Genomic DNA, 19,029 nt, shown 5'->3' with positions numbered 1-19,029 from the left:
ATATTTCAGTGTGAAACTGAACCAGTGTTTGACTCTTTCTCAACAGCATCAACTCCAGAAGAGTCTCGTGATGGGAAGAAAGATAAAGAAGGGGACCGAGCCTCTGAGGAAGGCAAGCAGAAGGGCAAGGGCAGCAAACCTTTAATGCCCACCTCCACTATTCTTCGTCTTCTGGCAGAGTTGGTGAGGTCCTATGTTGGTATCGCTACCCTGATTGCCAACTACAGCTACACTGTGGGCCAGTCTGAGCTGATTAAAGAGGTAATATTTCCAATCTGCTTAAGATTTGATACTGACATCATTTGGATACAAATGTGTCAGACAGTTTGCTAGGAACCTGCACATGTTAGCCCAGTGTTGAGAGGCAGAGGCCTCTTAGACACGTTAAAGAAGCTAGGCTTTCCCCCATGATGTAGAGCTATCGGGCTCATTACAGGGAGTGAGTTTGTGCCATTTGTTAATTTGTTTGCAGAAAATCACTTGTTCTGCAGTGTAAAGACTGTAAAACGCAAGATTTGGAGTCAGACCAATTAGGAATATGATGTAGATAGCAATCTAGGTAATACAGGATCTTGGTGAAGTTGTTGGGAAAAAAATGGGTGAGTTGAAGAGATGTTTTAAAGGTAGAAATGGATCTTTGGAAAATAAAAACAAAATCAAGGATTCCGATGTTTCTTATGTTTTTCTATTCCTTTTATGTTAGAAGAAATGGCTTGAAGAGAAAATGTGTAATTTGGAAGGTATCTGTGGTTTGTCTACATAAGGGTGTCTAGGGGACAGTAGAATAAGCCAAATAGACAAAATGTGTTTATCTTCCAGATATACTCACACCTGTGCAAAGACACCTGATATGGTAATAGTATTGGTAACATAGAACATAAGGAAAGCCTAAATGTTTATCAGAGCTGTGGGAAAGAAATGTCTTGATATGGAATTATCTTCAGGTTAGATTTTTCAAGTGAGAGGGCACTTTAAGAAACTAGATCATGTTCCCATATACATAAAAGGGGCCCCCAAGGAGATTTTTTTCAAAAAGGGAACCTTGTTTGGGAGGTTATATTTTAATTTCATGGTTAGTAAGCAGTAAATGGTCTGAGAGTAGAGTAGGGGCATTAATGTTGCAGGCAAAGAATATGAAATCAGCTGCCATTTTTAAGCTAGTTTTACTTTAATCTGAGTTTTTTTAAACACATACAAAAATATGCAATTCCTGAATGAGTCGTTAGTTTTTCTTGGATGACCATTACCCAAATTAAAACATTAAAAACTCCACAAAAGCTTACCCCTTCATGCCTTTCTACAGCTCCCCCTCCCTTTTAAACTTCCATAATGTCAACCATTATCTTGAGTTCTGTTGTCATAGATACGTTTTGCACTTTATATAAATAGAATCATACAGTGTATATTCCTTTGTTTGCAATATCCATTTTTGTGTGTGGTAGTAGTTTATTTGCTGTATAGGATTCCATTGTGTGAATGTAACACAGTCTTGTCCATTCTAGTGCTAATAGACAATTGGGTAGTTTTCCATTTTACAGGTATTGAAAGTAGTGTTGCTACAGTCCATTCTTATATATGTCTTGGTGAACATATACAGTTGACTCTCGAACAACGCAGGGATGTTAAGGGGTGCTGACACCTCCTTCCCCTCTCCTCACGTTTGTAGTTGAAAATCTGCATAAACTGTTGACTCCCCCAAATATTTTACTAATATCCTCCTGTTGACCAGAAACTTTACCAACATCATAAACACTCCATTAACATATATTTTGTATGGTTACATATATATTAGAGGAAGAAAAATGTTATTACCCCTGAGAAAAAATAAAATTGTAATTTCTGCTTGGATCACTAATTCTTAGATTGTTGCAACTTTGAGTTGAAACTCTTAAATACAAATTTGCTTGTTCACAATTTTTTTTAATTAAATAGAAAAAAACAATTTAATCAAAACTAATTTCAAATGAAAAGGCAGTAAGGGAAATAAAGACTTGCTAATGGTTTCAGTAAAAAAAATTGTAAGGTAGAGAAAATGTATTTACAGTATGGCACCAATATATTGAAAAAAAAATCTGTATATAAGTGGACCCACACATTTCAAATCCGTGTTATTCAAGGATAAACTGGATTAAGTGTTTCTATTAGGTGTTAACATGCCTAAGGAGTAGAATTGCTGGTCTCTTCAGCTTTAGCAAATGGCACCAAAAGTTTTCCAGAGTGATTGTGTCCATTTATATTATTACCAAGCACAGCATGTGGTATGCTTGCCATACCTCCTTGCCAACACTTGGTATTTTCTTATTTTTCATTTTAGCTGTTCTAGTGGATTACTACAAATCCACTAGATTTTGCATTATGGTTAAAATATCCTTTTCTGTATTGGCTATTTGGATATTCTCCTGTGAGGTGTCCAAGTGTTATATTCTTGTTCTCTACTGAATTTTTTACATATTCTAGATACAAGTCCTTTGTGGAGTTATGTATACTAAATATACATTAGGCTTTTATTTCAAAGCTTTTAGTCATTATGCCAGTTGTAGTTAATATGAGCATTCCTTGTGGAATAAGACATTTAATTGCAAATTTATTAAGTATCTATTATGTGTCACATAACCTTGTGGTACTGGGTACTCCTAGGTGATTTACAAATACTGTTGATTAATCCTTACCTCAGCACTAGAAGGTTGTTGGTATTGTTCCCCTTAATAGAGAAGTAGAGAAGGCTCAGAAAGGTTAGTAACTTGTTCAAGACCAAACTGCAGAGTAACAGGATTAGAATTGGAATCCAGGTCTCTGGTTGCAAATCCAAGTCTTTTACTACATCACCCTGCTTTCCCAAATTGCAAAGCTTTTTTTCCAGTTTTTACTAATAATGTTACATAACATATTTACACAATTTTGTATTTTATTCAGTACTGGGGAATTTTTATTTCTAATAGTTTCATCTTAACCTAGCCACCGTATCTAATTTTCCAGACTCTAGAATTCTTCAATGCAGCTTTTATTGAGGCAAAATTTACATAAAATCAAGCATTTTAAAGTGTACCATTGAGTGGCATTTGGTACATTCAGTGTTATACAGCCATCCTTTCTAATTAATTCCAAAATTTTGATCCAGTATCTGCATAAATGACAATAGAACTAAGTTTCTTTCTAATATAAAGAATTATCAGGACAGAAGTCGTTGTTAGAAGGAACAAGTCTCATGTAATTTCTTTTCCTTGTTGGGCCTTTTTTTGCTATTTACTTTGCATTAAATATTTTTGCATATCCATATCTGTGGCTGTGCTGTTTCTCTTTTAAATGCCTATTTTTAGCCTAGGGTCCTTAGCACATTATAGGTATCAGTAAACATTACAACTTAATTGAATACGTGAAGGCATTATAGCACTTAATTATGAACAAGATTTGAATCCTTGCCATTGGTTAAGTTCTTTGCACAGGCCCTGTTTCTTTGGGCCTCATATTACCCATCTGTCAGAATGGGAAAATACTGAACTTGCCTTAACTGTTCTGTAGGTTTACTGTGAACAGTTCTTTTAAATACCACACATAAAAATGTTTTGAGAAATATCAAGTGACCTGTAAATGAAAATGTGTAAACTAGTGAGAAATGAGTGGAGTTTAAAAGCATAAAATCTGGATTTGCTCACTTAGTTTGTACTTCCCACCCTTGGTTTTCTCATCTATAAAGTGGACCTGATAATCACTGACTGGGTGACTTGAAGGATCAACTTTGTGTATGTGTACCTTGTTGATGTGCAAACAATATGGCATAATTATGCTTGTGAGTAAATGTCATAATTAATGATTTTTCAGGACTGCAGTGTGCTAGCCTTTGTTCTGGACCACCTCCTCCCACATACCCAGAATGCAGAAGACAAGGACACACCTGCCCTGGCCCGCCTATTCCTCGCAAGCCTAGCTGCTGCAGGGAGTGGCACAGATGCCCAAGTAGCCCTTGTGAATGAAGTAAAAGCAGCTCTGGGACGGGCACTGGCTATGGCTGAGAGTACAGAGAAACATGCCAGGTAAAACCCATGCCTGACCTAGTGCTGATAATCAGTAGCATCTCCTTACTCCATTCTTGGCCCGTGGGATTCCTAGCACTTGAACAAGAGTTCTGGTCACACTGGCACTGTATATTCTCTGGTCCTCTCAAATTCTAGTGCCTCAAAATACCTAGAGAACTGATTACATTTGAGGAGGGTAAACAGCTTAGAACAAAGGGATGTTGTCATTATAGTTCTGATGTCTTCAAGAAATTGAGCAGATTATTCAGTCTCATTTTTTAAATTATGTGTAAAGAAAATTAAGAATGCTACCCCTCAGGGAGTGAGCTCTCACCTGTTTAAATGTTACTTCCAGAAGGAAACACAGGGCACCAGGAGGGTTATCTGAGGCCGGTTAGTTTAAGACTCCTAAGAATGGGCAGTATTCATATGATAGAGGTGTCAAACTTCTCTCCCAGGCTTCAAGCAGTGATGTGTATCATCAGTACTATCATGGAGTCCTGCCCCTCAACGTCCAGCTTCTACAGCAGTGCCACAGCCAAGACCCAGCACAATGGCATGAACAACATTATTCGACTCTTCCTGAAGAAAGGACTGGTTAACGACCTGGCAAGAGTGCCTCATAGCCTGGACCTGTCCAGGTAAAATTATTCCTGAACTCCAGCTGCAGGCTTTTGCCCTCTCTTTAATCATGCTGCTTTTATTTCTTCATTTGCTTGTGTTTCATGTATCCTCACCAGAATCAGTAGTGAGCCACTGGTGTGATAGGAAAAGTTTGGGTATAGGTGGGAACCTGAGTTCTTAGTATTGTGGTTTTTAAGCAAGGCACTTGCTTTTCTTTAGACCTTAGTTTTCTCATTTGCTTCAAACTCAAGAGTTGGACTGTATCAGTAATTTTTTCCCCAAGATTCCCCCATCTTAATTAAAAGTAACCTTTTATTATAAGACTATATGTATATCATGAAAAATGCAGATGAGCAAAAGTAGATACTGGGTCTCTACCACCAGATATCACTGTTACTTTACTACATTCTTCGATGGTTTTTTCATATACATACAAAATGTATTTTTTACTAAAATGATATCATATATGCTGTTGTATAACCTAGGTTGGATTAGGGTTTTTTGTTTTTCCAGTTATAAATCTCTACCTTGCTTTTGTAAGTAAATTTTCATCATATATAACACCCAAATCCATATTCAGAAATTTTTGTCTGAACCAGAATCTAGTTACAGACCTTGCATTACATCTAGCTATATCCTCTGAATCTGTTATTCTAACACAGAATCTTAATTAATTTTTTAATTTTCATTTTATTTCTGCTAATGACACTAACTTGTTAAGGTGACCAGGCCTGCTGTCATGCTGAATGTTTTGCCTTCTAGATTTGGTCCATTTGGTTCCTTGCAGTGTCATTTAACTTGTTCCTTTACTCCCTGTTTTCTGTTAACTTCTAATTAGAGCTAGAGGCTTAATGGAGCAATTTGAAATTACTGGTTAGGATATATCGTAAATGATGTGTATCTCATATTCCATCATGGGGAGACACATCTCTTTGAACTGTCATTAATAATCATGATAAAATTGACTTACTCTAGAGTAGAGTACTGTTAAATTCCCCCCTTCTTATTAGAAAGTAGCCTATATTACTGTTTTGGTGCTATATAAATGTCTGTTTTCCTATCAGCTGTATACCTAATTAATGATCTTAACACCAACTGATAATCCTTTCCTGTGTCAGTTTTTTTGGGGATTATCAATGACTGTTTTCTAATTTCTGTCATTCCTTCGACATTATTAGCTGGCATTTTTCTGTGACAGCCCCAATTCAAGGGGGAGAGTCTGGTTACCCTGAAATACAGTTCCTACTTAAGAGGCAGGATAAAAACTTAATTTTTTTTCTTAAGTCACTAATTTTTAGAGTAAAGTCAAAATAGTTTTAATCACCACCTCAAATGCAACTTTTCTCTGGTTTTTCTATTTTTATTGATTTTTTTTTTAAGCCAGTGATTGAATTATTTGGATCTCTGCAGTCATTATTCTTTTCCATTGCACCTTTGGCCCATGGGACCTCTTCAAGTTGATTTTTGTCCTCTTGATACAAGCTCATTAATTTTTTAAAAACATTTAAAAATTTTAGACTCACAGTGTAATGAGCACCATATGTTTCATGTAGATTAACCAGTGGTTATCATTCTGTCCTATTTGCTTTAGTTCCTCCTCTCCTTCCCCCTTTTAGGAGCAGAATCTTTTGAAGTTCGTTGAAGACAACATGATGCTTAACCTCTGAATACTTTAGCATGTGTCTCCTAAGAATAAACATTCCTATACATGGCTAGAATATCATCACATCTAAGAAATTTTACCATTGATATAATAGGATTCAACATGTAGTTCATATTCCAATATCCCCAGTTATTCCAAGTATGTCTTTATAGCTTGGGAGAGAGCGTTTTAATCCAGCATCCAGTGAGCATCACTAATTGCATCTGATGTCATGTGTATCTTGTTTTTTTATGACAGTTGACTATTTTGAAGAATCTGGAAGGCGCCAAATGTCTCATAGAATATTCCATAACCTGGATTTGTCTAATTGCTTCCTTATGGCTAGGTTCAGGTTAAACTTCTGGCATGAATACTACATGGGTGATATTTGCCCTTGGTGCATCATATCAGGAGACACATAATGCTAATTTGTCCCATTATTGGTGATGCTAAGTTTGATCACATAAACATTAGCTTTCCCTTTTGTACTTAATAAATGTTTTATGGGTGATGCTTTGAGTTCATATGAAGATTATATGAATATCTTATGCCCTGAAGATTTTTAACTCAGTAGGTTAGCATTTATTGGTGATCCCTGCCTGGATCGCTTACATTGCTGTTCGAAAAGTGAGGATTTCTGATTTTCTCATTCCTATTTATTAGCAGGCATTCTTTTATAATGAAGATTTCCTTCTGCTTATGTTTGTATCCCTGTGGCTGCAGTTTCTTTTTATATTTAATATGGTATAATCCACTACCATCATTATTTTTTATTCTCAGATTTGGCCTGTGGTAATGACCCCATCAATTTTTTAAAGCCTTCTGGCACAACAAGATGTTCCAGGCTCACCTTGTACCGTCCATGCCCCATCCCCTGGAATCAGTTGTTACTCTGATGAGCCTTGGTTCTTTTTAGTGCAGGTTTCTGTGCTAAGTCCATCTCTGTATCTTTACCTCAGTCCAAACATGGCCAACACAGTCAATGCTGCTTTGAAGCCTTTGGAAACACTTTCCCGGATTGTGAACCAGCCTAGTAGCCTTTTTGGCAGCAAGAGTGCTTCTAGCAAGAGCAAGTCTGAGCAGGATGCCCAAGGAGCTGCTCAGGACTCCAATAGCAACCAGCAGGACCCAGGTAGGGAATCAGAGCCAATGGACTGGAGAGCAGACTGGGTGGGCATAGTTACTTTATGGGCATGGCATCACAACTCTTCTGGCTTGGTATTGTTTCCCTGGGAAATTGCTGGCCTTCTAGAGATCTGTCATAGTGGCGTGGGAATCTGCCCCACAAAGAATTCCTTAAAATTGCAGCCTTATTTGGCTATCCTCACACGTAGCCTTGTCTTTTCCTTTGTCACCCATTCATTTTTTCTCTGAGAACTTGTAAACTTGCCCAGGGAAGGGACCTTATTGTCTTCCATGCTTGCCTCGTGGTGCCCTGCATATAGGCACCCTTTGATTATTTTGCTGGTTGGTTGATTGTTTCAGGCGAGCCTGGGGAAGCAGAAGTGCAGGAGGAGGATCATGATGTCACTCAGACAGAGGTGGCAGATGGGGATATCATGGATGGGGAGGCTGAAACCGACTCAGTGGTGATTGCTGGGCAGCCTGAGGTGCTCAGTTCACAAGAGATGCAGGTAGGGAGGCAGATCACCCAGCATACCCCTTTTGCGGCGCTAAACAAAATCCCCAAGTGGTGTGGGTGGGTGAGTACCTTAGATCCTTGCCTCAGTGCTGTCTGCTTTGCACAGGAGTACAGATGATACGCTTAGTAGATGTTCAGTAAATGTGTTTGAATTGTATTAAATGAGAGGTGGGGATAAGGCCAGGATGCCATCCATGTACTATGAAATGGAATGGATCCCAGCAGGAATCCCAGACTTAGGCACAGGTGAAATGTGGATGTAGAAAACTGGCCTGAGCCCTTTGGGCCCAAGGTCTTTGATTTATTTGGTGCTGGTCATTAATGGAAACTCCTTAACATCACTGTTGTGCCTATAGCACCAGGTCTCACTGGAGCATTCAAACAGCTATTTTCTAAAGACCCTAAAGAAAGCATTGTAATTTCTGGAGCTGGTAGCAGTTGTAAGAAATGAGGCATACAGTCCTAAGCTGCTAGCTCTGAGGAGATCTGCATGTATTTCTGGATAGTATAAAGACTCGCCTGGCCTGAGATAACTGGGATTAACCCATTTGAAGGACAGTCTGAGTGTGGATTGACAGCACATGGTAGCTTCTGTGCTCTTAGCACCAAATGTGTGGTGTTTATGCAACATTCTCTGTCACACATTATCCTGGAAATATGTACTCCCTTGCTGGCTTTTTTTAGGGCTTCCGTGCTAGCGCAATGATAGACTTGTGTGCATCCATATATATGTTCTATTTCTCTCCAGGTTGAGAATGAGCTGGAGGACCTGATAGATGAGTTGCTTGAGAGGGATGGCGGATCTGGGAACAGTACAATTATAGGTGAGAGCCCCAGAACTGAGTATAGCCTTTTCCTTTGCCTCAGTCTCTCTTGGGAGGACCCTTTTTCTCATCATCTGCTTGCTCAGCTCTGCCTAAGGGCTCATAGCCAGCCTAGATTGCTGCTTGTCTTGATGTTGACGATCTTACAGATGAGAAATTCACAAACCATCTACAGACCTGTGGCGGATCTGAAGTGTTGCCTATGTGGGGGAGGTGGAGAGGGTGGCCATCAGTATAAATGATACATCAGGCACATCAAGAGTGTTTTTTATTCATGGAATCCTAGAGGAGGCTGTAGAGCCTGTAGGGTGAGAAAGCGCTTTCCTTGCAGTTCTTTAGCAAAATCCAGGGGCTTTCCGCCTCTGAGTCTCAGTAGTGTAAAAAGTGTGATCATTCCCTAAGGGTGGCCCGTTTTTACAACTCAAACGGAAAACGGCAAAGGTACCCTACTGTCACCTGGCTCCAAGGGTCTATGTGTTACTTGTTTTTATTTTATTGATGAAGGAAATCAAAGGATAAACGGAAGTAGACATGTATTCTTAAATTTGACAAGACTTTTCACACCCATTATCCTCTGTGGTTTCACAATTAGTGGGATTGGCAGAGCAGATGTGATCATCCCATTTTACAGATGAGAAAACTGAGACTCAGACAGGTAAAGTGACTGGCCAAGCTCACCTAGCTAGTAGACAGCAGAGAACCTAGGTCTTCTCCCTCATCCAAAAAAAAAAAAAAAGTGGATATCTGCTGGGTGTACATAGCTACTTTAGACGCACCCAATCTGGAAAGGGAAGTCCTCTGTTGTTCAGTGAAGGCTCTGCTCTGTAACCTTCAGTGAGCAGAAGTGGAGAGGATGAATCACAAGAGGACGTGCTGATGGATGAAGCTCCTTCCAACCTCAGCCAAGCTTCCACCTTGCAGGCCAACCGAGAAGGTGAGAGTGCTGAGGCCAGAAAGGCCTCCCTTCTTGCCCTGCACGTCTGACAGACACTACACTAGGGTTTTCCTGGAGGCAGCTGCCCACATGTGCAGAATAAGGAAGCATCTGTCTGCATGCGCTGACATATATCATCCACTTTATCCTCAGCCAGTTTTTCAAATAACATGTTACTACTGCTTACCCAAAAGTTTGTCACTTCTTACTTGGTTCGCTTTCTTCTCACCCACCTGCTATCATCGCTCCAGATTCCCTCTTACCAACAGGATGCAGTCAATAGCAAAGTAGAGCTGGAAAGGCAAGGGGGCACCAGCAGACTTGGCCAAGTCCTAGACCATGGCTCCTGAAGCACCACCCTATAGCCAGCCTCCACATTCAGCCACCCTGCTCAGCGTGTTGATGCATTGATTGGCACTCTCAGGAAATCAGGGCTGGCTCACTAAGTCTGTACATCACCCCAGATCTGGTTCTTCCTCTCCTAGAGTCAGATACCCCATCGCCTTCCCACTCAATCTGCCGGCCTGCCACAGTAGCCTGTTTGCTAGCTGCTCAGTATAGTCCTCCAATGTGCTCCCTTTGTTTTAGATTCCATGAATATCCTGGACCCTGAGGATGAGGAGGAGCACACTCAGGAAGAGGACAGCAGTGGCAGTAACGAGGATGAGGATGATAGTCAGGATGAAGAGGAGGAGGAGGAGGAAGATGAGGAAGATGATCAGGTGAGGGGGGACTGTGTTTGGGTTGGTTCAGACAACCTCTTCCATGGGAACACAGAGCTGGAGAAAACCAACAGTCTGGGTTGCTAGCCTCAGCGCCTCCCTCCCTCATGTGCAAATGTGGCCATGACATCAGACTTCAGAAAACCCTTACCTCCAGCAATTCTCCATCTCCTATTTTCCCCTTAAGGAGGATGATGAAGGTGAAGAGGGAGATGAAGACGATGACGACGATGGCTCTGAAATGGAATTGGATGAGGATTACCCTGATATGAACGCTTCTCCCTTGGTCCGATTTGAGCGCTTTGACCGGGAGGATGATCTCATCATTGAGTTTGACAACATGTTCTCCAGTGCTAGTAAGATACAGGGGCTCAGCTGGGTTTTATCTCTTGATTCTTATACCCTTCTCTAGGGTAAACCAAGCAGTGAACCAGAGCAGCTATCAATCTGATACAGACAGCACTTCTTTTCCTATGCTGACTTCCTGGGGCAAGGGATATCTGAATCCATCTCTCTCAATAAATGTATACTTAGAAGAAAGAATTGTGAGAGGCTGCTTTTTGTTCTCTCCACCTCAGTAAACAGGCAGCCATTTTAGAGCCTGGACAACTTGATGATTTGCTTGAATTTTTTTTTTTAAGTGAGACCAAGGCTGACTGCATCACGCACCCATGTGCACACTACAGTGACAGGGCAATCAATTCTTATGTCTGTAACACTGGATCTTGAGAGTTTGAATGAACACCTTTGAGCTTGGCATTGGGGAGTAGATTTGAGCACATTCACTCTGTTCATCAAGGACGCATCTTTTCGGAGGAGAGAGTGAATCTCTTTCCTTCTCTATCAACGTCAAAGTTCGCTTTTAGCATCTAGTTCTTAAAATCAAGCTGTCTTGAGAAGGCAGGTCTTGACCCCAAATCACAAGCATGATATAGCAGAAAATACTGAACTGTGCTGGTCTGTTGTCTTGGCCGAGTAGTCTTTTACCTCTTTGAGCCTCAGTTTGTCACCTGTAAATGAAAAGTTTTTTTTTTTTGAAAATGGGTTGTATTACATAATTTTCAAGGTGCCTTCTATTCTGTGATTTTTTTTTTTGCATTTTTGTGATTTCTGTCAGTCTTCCTTACATTGAGCCTCCCTTCATTTAGTAAATCAAATTGAACAAATGAGGATGCCTACTATTTCCTAGGTACTAAGAATACAGCAGTGAAAAATAAAACCATCCCTTTCCCTCAAAGGAGCTTATGGTCTATTAGGAATCATAAGTAAGCAGGCATTACACTATAGTATGGTAAGAAAGCCCAGAGTAAAGGGTTATTAAGCCAATCTGTAGAATCTGAGCAAGTGACATCTGGGCCAAAAACAAAAGAGCAAGTAAAGAAGGGGGAGAGGATTGGAGTCTTCAAGGTGGAGGGAGTAACATGTTTCTGAGGGGTCTAAAAGCATCACTGTGGCTGTAGTGTGGAAAATGGATTGGGAGAAGGTACTAGTTAGGAGACTGTTGCAATATCTAGGTAAGAGATGGTGGCATAAGCTATGGTAGTGTCAGTGATTATACATGAGGCGTGGGAATGAGGGAGAAAGGACAAAGCTCAGGTTTCCGTGTGAGGAAGTAAGGCCCAGGAGACATGGCTCTGGTTGAACAACCTTGGAAGAAATTTCTTTTTGACACTGACCCCTTTACATATTGTCCTTGCAGCAGACATCCCCCCATCCCCAGGAAATATCCCTACCACTCACCCACTGATGGTACGCCATGCAGACCACAGTTCTCTGACGCTGGGCAGTGGCTCCTCCACAACACGTCTCACCCAGGGCATCGGGCGCAGTCAGAGAACCCTAAGGCAGCTGACAGCCAATACAGGCCACACCATTCATGTTCATTACCCTGGGAATCGCCAGCCCAACCCTCCTCTTATACTCCAGAGGTGAGTTACATTTGTCCCATTTCTTTTTGGGTTATATATGCAGCCTTCTGGAGAATATCAGATTGTATCTTTTTGCTTCAGTGTCCTATGTATACATTCAACAGTCAGTGAATCATTTCATATGCCAAGCACTTTACACTTTAAATATAGACATGATGGGATTTCTGCCTTCAGGCTTAGAGTGTAGTGAGAAGAAAGGACATAATAATCCATGTACAGGCAACAGTGGGTATACAAGAGAGATATTATACCCTAACACAATTCCTGGAGTTACCAGTGACACTCACTGTACAAGGAACTATGGAATAATATGTGACCTCAACCCAAATAAAGTTCATAGACAGATGGAATGGTTAGAAAGATGACTAAGATTTATGCTTAGTGGGGCACCTGGCTGGCTCAGGCGGAAGAGCATTTGAGTCTTGATCTCAGGGTCTTGAGTTAGAGCCCCGCATTGGGTGTGGAGATTTACCTAAATAAATAAGACTTTAAAAAAAAAGGATTTATGTTTAAGTATGGTCAAGTCTATAATAGCATTAAGCATTTCCTAGAGGTTACAGAAAGGATCACAACAACAGTTGCAAGACCCCTATGAATTACAGTGACCATGGCATTCCACCATCACCCTACAGGTTGCTTGGTCCTTCTGCTGCTGCTGACATCCTTCAGCTGAGCAGCAGCCTTCCCCTACAAAGCCGAGGCCGAGCCCGCCTCCTGGTGGGCAACGATGATGTCCACATTATTGCCAGATCTGATGATGAGCTGCTGGATGACTTTTTCCATGACCAGAGCACAGCTACCAGTCAAGCAGGCAAGTTTGGTGAAAAGGGAGGATACATAGAGTTTTTCGCCTTCTACTTTTTCCCTGCTGAGGGAAAGGAGAACATTATCTGCCCTGCCTAGAGAAACCACATATTATAGGGGCAGAACCACTTGATAATTTAGCCAAGGTCAAAACTTTTACTATCTCTGGATACCTGTGATGTGCCAAACCTTGTGATAAGACATTGGGTCTTGTTAGAAAAATACAGCAATTTTTGCATCAGATGACATGTGACCAGGCCAGGAATCTCATTCTCTTTTGTTCCCTCACAGGGACCCTGTCCAGCATCCCCACAGCCCTAACCCGCTGGACAGAGGAATGCAAAGTTCTTGATGCTGAGAGCATGCATGACTGTGTTTCAGGTATGTGGTAGCTTGGTTGTCTGAGCAGTAGTGAGCCTTCCACAGCTAGGATGAGTGCATGGGAGAATGTTGCCCTCATTCTCTGGCCACAAGCTCTGCCTCTTGGCTTCCTTCCTCACCTCCCCTGAGCAACCTCTGATCTTTGTTTCTGTGATCCAGTTGTTAAAGTGCCCATTGTCAATCACCTGGAATTCCTGAGGGATGAGGAGCTGGAAGAAAGGCGGGAGAAACGGAGGAAACAGTTGGCTGAGGAAGAAACAAAGATAACTGACAAAGGCAAAGAAGATAAGGAGAACAGAGATCAGAGTGCACAGGTGATTTGCAAGGGCTGGGAGGATTCATCTTTGGCTATGTCTACCTTTACTTTCATGTGGTTTTGGCATACACATAGCACCAGTCATTGAAGAATCCTGGGATGTTCACATTGAACTTGAGAAATGATTCATTCCAAATTCACCATACGTTCACATGTTTTTTAGGAAAAAGAATTCAAACCCAGAGGGAAAATTATTTCTCCATTGTCTCTCACTGGGGAAAACTGGAGAAAGAACCAGAGTGGCTCCTGACTTACCAGTCACACTGTGTAATCTCTACCTTCACTGACTGCAGCTAGATTAGAAGAATGAATTTGATTATGCCCATGCTCTTGGGGGTTCAATTCCACTTCACTCTCTGAAGATTGACTTAACAAGTGTGGGGGCAACCTTACCAAGATGGCCCCATTCCATCATTTAAATAAGTTAGGCTTAGGTTTCGGCTTCAGATCAGGAAATGTTCCTTCCCTGAGCCCCATAACCACATGTCATTTCTAAGGCTTGATTTTTCATTTTGATTTAGAAAGAAGCTACTGGTTTAGAAGTTTTGGGGACTTTAAACAATATTAGATTTAAAATATATGAAGTAAAAGCTAACAGAAATACAAAGAAATTAAAAGACTTGAGTTGAAAGACTATTATGTCCCATTCAGCAGTTAAGGTATTAGGTTAAGGATATCAAAATGTTCAGTTAGGATAACAAGCTTGATCTAACAAATAACTTTGTATGGAAGTTTTGCTTGATATAAACAATAACATTGTTTCAAACATGTGAAAAGGGATAGAAAATCAGTAAGCCGGGTATATGATTTAAGAAGCTGGAGTAGACAAAATGAGCCCAAGGAAGGGAAATAAAGAGAGGTGAAACTTTTAAGAAATTCTTGCTGGCCTCACAATTGTATTTAGGTCATGTCCTATGCCAAGCCCAGCTCACTCTTCAGTCAGCCCTCTGGAAGTCCCCCCTGTCCCCAAGCCATCCTTGAACACAAGTATGTATTAGAGAAATTGGAGATACATTTGCTCACTAAAGTGCTCATCTTCATCCAGGTCATTGAACTCCTAGGTGGCTTATGTTGGAACTGGTGGCTATTATAGTTGACCCCTATCTTAATGTGCTTGCAAAGTCCCACATGGGTCTGTCTCTTCTCTTTCCAGTGTACTGCATCTAAGACCAGTGACTCCACCGAACAGAACCTCTCAGGTAACTCTACCTGCCTTTTTACCTTCTTGCTAATTGGTTGGCTCTTTTTCCTGACCCAAGTAGCTGGCCCAGGTGGGCTGAAGATGAATGAACACTGGTGCTCTGTGGGATGAGGTAGTAGATTGTATAGTTTTAGGGTCATACCCCATCTTGGAGATAACTATACAGTCTACTGTCTTTCCCACGGCGGTACACTTCCCCTCCGACGTGCTCTGTTCAGGTTCTCATTCTGATCTTGCTGTGCTGCATTCTGGCATGTATAGCAAGGCCATGTGTCCTGCCCCCTTTGGTGACCACCATTGTGTGGTACTTCATGAGAATACCTGATGGCGGTAGTCCCAAATGCCAGTCCTTGGTGGAAATGAACAAAGTAAAGAGGGATCGGGGTGCCTCAGTCGGTTAAGTGTCCGACTTCTGCTCAGGTCGTGATCTCATGGTCTGTGGGTTCGAGCCCTGTGTTGGGCTCTGTGCTGATAGCCTGGAGCATGCTTCGGATTCTGTCTCCCTCTCTCTTTGATCCTCCCCTAACTCATGCTCTCTCTTTCTCTCTCTCAAAAATAAACATTAAAAAAAAATTTAGGGGTGCCTAGGTGGCTCAGTCAGTTAAGCGTCTGACTTTGGCTCAGGTCATGATCTTGCAGTTCACGAGTTCAAGCCATACATCAGGCTCTGTGCTGACAGCTCAGAGCCTGGAGCCAGCTTCCAATTCTTTCTCTCTCTCTCTCTGCCTCTTCCCTGCTCGCTTTCTGTCTCTGTCTCAAAAATAAACATTTAAAAAAAATTTTTTTAATTTAAAAAGTAAGGAAGCTTTATTAAAAAAGAAAAACTAAAGAGGGATTAATGGGTTTTTCAGAAAGCTAAATTTATTCGATTTAAAGAAATTATGTCCTTTCTAGGTCTTTGGTATCAAAATATTTTTATTAAGTGATATTGACAGGATTCTTTTTTATTTGGCTAAACTAAAAGTTGGTAATCCTATGTTAGTCTCTTTTTATTTTTTCCTTTTTGTATAAACTTTGTGGGTCTGGAATCTAAAAGTCTAATGCAAATATTATCTTGAGCAATCTGCTTTTGGGGAAGGTAGCTCTGTGGGTTAAATGGTATTACTGCTGTACGTTTCGTATTCCTCCTTCTAATCTTAATGTCAGTAGCTGTTTCATGATTCTAGTAACTGGTCCGTGTGGTATTATGTCTCCCCCACCCCATCTCCTCAGAATTTTCCTCTGCTTTCCTATACGTTCTGTCTCCTTTGGCATTTGAGTTGCAAAATGATTATACTAAAGACTATTGTATTTTTTTTAAAGCAGTGAAAGTGGGTGGTAGGTGTCCTGGTCCCTTTAATGAAAGTAAGGTCTTTGAAAGGGTCTGTCATCAGGAAAAATGGCCTTTTGCCTGCTGCCCTTGCTAGAGGATTCTGCTCATGCCGGGGTGAGGTAGTAAGTTGTATTGTTGTGGGGTAGGGATTTTAGGCCCCAATTAGAAGATAACTATACAACTTACTACTTTCCCTGGTGTGTGGCATATTCATACTTAGTCTTGGCACTGTTGCCTCCATCAGAGTTGTAGATATTCCTTGGATAATCAGGACGGGGGGGGGGGGGGGGGGGGGAAGGGAGGTGGAATGGAATAGGTGATATTTAGGGTGAGGCAAATATCATTATAAAGTGACTTGAACTCTTTCCCCTTCCACCCAGGACACAGAAAGATTTAATTCTTAGGATCTACAAAGATTCAGATCTCCAGTTCTTGAGACTAAGATAGCACTGTGCCTTAGCCCTCATCCTGGGTATACCAGACCAGCCACAAGCTGTTCCTAGGAACGGTCATAGCCCCGGGGGTGGGCAGGGTACTTGTCAGGCCACTTGTGCTGATTAAGTGGTTCTCTGGGTTCTTGGCTGATTGCCCCTTAACACCCCCATTGTCATTCTTTCCGAGAAAGATGGGACTCCTATGCCTGACAGCTACCCAACAACCCCATCTTCAACCGATGCAGCAACATCTGAGTCCAAGGAGACCCTTGTCGCTCTGCAGCCCTCACAACAACAAACACTCCCACCCCCACCAGCCTTGGGAGACATTCCTCAAGAGCTGCAATCCCCAGCTGGTGAAGGGGCAAGCTCTACACAGCTATTGATGCCGGTAGAGCCAGAGGAACTAGGTCCCACAAGGCCAAGTGGAGAAGCAGAAACGACTCAGATGGAGTTGTCCCCAGCTCCCACTATAAGTGAGTAGAATTTCAAGGTTTTGGCGGGGGGGGGGGGGCAGGAGGGTATAGGGGTGGAGAATGGACATCTTTGTAGTTTCTCTTTACTTTTCTTAGAGAAATAATAGAAGCTCAAATTCTCAAAGAGTATGTTCTCACCTTGCACATTAGCTTTCCTAAAGTTGAGGTTTCTTCTCTGTGTCTTCAAGTGATAATATATCTGAGTGTCTAATGATACAAGTGATGATGCCAGCAGTTTATTGAGGTAATCAGAAAACCCTCCTGGGACACCTGGGTGGCTCAGTCAGAAGAGCATGCAGAAACAACCCTCTAAAGTAGACAGTGTTATCTCCATGAATAAACTGAAACTCACATGAAATACTAGCCCAAGATCACTCAGTAAGTGGTTGAGCTGAGATTAAAATCCAGATCTGGGTGATTTTAAAGCTTGCTCTGCTTCAGCATCCTTCAGGGATGGCAAGCATCTGACCCCACACACATAGCTCTCCCATCCTGGCAGACACCATTTATATCATGGCACTGTTTCCCACTGGTTTGAAATGGGGCCTCAAAATTCTTCTCAGCAGTGTTCCAACAGGATGAATTGAAACCTAATTACTATTCCTGCTGTATACCATGCCGCCTATGATGTGCTCTGGAAAAGTCTTAAGGTGTAGGAGTTTTTTCCTTCAAGGAACATTGTTTATTTAGATAAACAGTACCAACACGCATGTATAAATGTTGCCTGCAGGGAATCTGAAAGTGACAGGCTCCCTTAATCTGGCTGCATCTTAATTCAGCCCCCTCTTCTAGGCAGAGATCTAACCTCTCCATGTGACTTCCTCCTAGCCTCTCTTTCCCCAGAGAGAGCTGAAGATTCTGATGCACTGACAGCTGTCAGCAGTCAACTGGAAGGCTCTCCCATGGACACCAGTAGCCTGGCTTCCTGTACCCTAGAGGAAGCTGTGGGTGACACCTCAGCAGCTGGCAGTTCTGAGCAGCCCACAGTAGGCAGTTCCACTCCTGGGGATGCCCCACCAGTTGTCACAGAAGTGCAAGGCAGGGGTGATGGGTCAGGGGAACCTGCCCCACCCCCTGAGGACAGGTAAGTATTGTGTACAGAGCAAGAAGAGGGCAGGATGTGACGGCGGGTCTTTCAAGCCACATGTAGACTTGTTAGCTACTGCATACGCTTGGTGCACTAAGGAGGTCAACATAGCTTCTATAAGAAAGGGATATTGTAGGAGTGTTTTCTAAATAGGAAAGCATTAATACAAAAAACAACCTGAAATTTATTTTCTTCAGCTCTCCCCCTGCATCCTCTGAGAGTTCTTCCACCAGAGATTCTGCTGTGGCCATTTCTGGAGCAGATTCCCGGGGAATCCTAGAAGAGCCTCTGCCTTCAACAAGCAGTGAAGAAGAAGATCCCCTTGCAGGTGAGCTCCATGTGTGCTCAGGCCACCCAGGGGTTGTTTAGGCTTCTTGTAGCCTTTGGCATGGAAATGCCCACCAAACGGTTCCGTTTGGAAGGCGGCATACACATGGGAGGAGGACTTAGCGGTAAGGGTGTGTTAATGCTGCATGATAGGATGAGCCCAGGCTTTGGAGTCCAACAGCTCTTAGCTCAGGTTCCTCTCTCTGCAGCGACGTACCTTCAGAACCTGGGGGCATCACTTAACTTCTCTGATTCTCACTGATAATGAGGCAGTAATAATAGTTACATTGTAGGGTCTTTATAAAGATTGAGTGACAGTGTACACACAAAATCTGGCATATAACAAGTGCTATTCTGAGCCT

The 19,029-nt window shown here is 41.9% G+C and overlaps 1 protein-coding gene across 11 annotated transcripts in view; it reads left to right on the top strand.

Moving 5' to 3' along the window:
* The window catches only part of HUWE1 (HECT, UBA and WWE domain containing E3 ubiquitin protein ligase 1), a 168,113-nt gene that overhangs the window by 133,351 nt on the left and 15,733 nt on the right, over positions 1 to 19,029 (top strand). For 8 of the 11 annotated variants that reach the window (XM_058713382.1, XM_058713386.1, XM_058713387.1 and 5 more), the window contains 17 exons: positions 47 to 261; positions 3,820 to 4,031; positions 4,472 to 4,654; positions 7,239 to 7,411; positions 7,765 to 7,913; positions 8,670 to 8,745; positions 9,581 to 9,679; positions 10,268 to 10,401; positions 10,589 to 10,757; positions 12,101 to 12,329; positions 12,962 to 13,140; positions 13,425 to 13,514; positions 13,674 to 13,828; positions 14,984 to 15,029; positions 16,969 to 17,253; positions 18,082 to 18,337; positions 18,538 to 18,668. In XM_058713382.1, the coding sequence (XP_058569365.1) occupies positions 47 to 261; positions 3,820 to 4,031; positions 4,472 to 4,654; positions 7,239 to 7,411; positions 7,765 to 7,913; positions 8,670 to 8,745; positions 9,581 to 9,679; positions 10,268 to 10,401; positions 10,589 to 10,757; positions 12,101 to 12,329; positions 12,962 to 13,140; positions 13,425 to 13,514; positions 13,674 to 13,828; positions 14,984 to 15,029; positions 16,969 to 17,253; positions 18,082 to 18,337; positions 18,538 to 18,668 (2,781 nt within the window). The remainder of the gene's footprint in view (positions 1 to 46; positions 262 to 3,819; positions 4,032 to 4,471; positions 4,655 to 7,238; positions 7,412 to 7,764; positions 7,914 to 8,669; positions 8,746 to 9,580; positions 9,680 to 10,267; positions 10,402 to 10,588; positions 10,758 to 12,100; positions 12,330 to 12,961; positions 13,141 to 13,424; positions 13,515 to 13,673; positions 13,829 to 14,983; positions 15,030 to 16,968; positions 17,254 to 18,081; positions 18,338 to 18,537; positions 18,669 to 19,029) is intronic. The other 3 variants (XM_058713385.1, XM_058713389.1, XM_058713391.1) reach the window with 3 other exon arrangements.

Source organism: Neofelis nebulosa, chromosome X, assembly GCF_028018385.1.
Source record: "Neofelis nebulosa isolate mNeoNeb1 chromosome X, mNeoNeb1.pri, whole genome shotgun sequence".
Taxonomy (NCBI): Eukaryota; Metazoa; Chordata; class Mammalia; order Carnivora; family Felidae; genus Neofelis; species Neofelis nebulosa.
The sequence above is the reverse complement of the archived record's forward strand: the minus strand, read 5'-3'. Positions and strand labels throughout refer to the sequence as shown.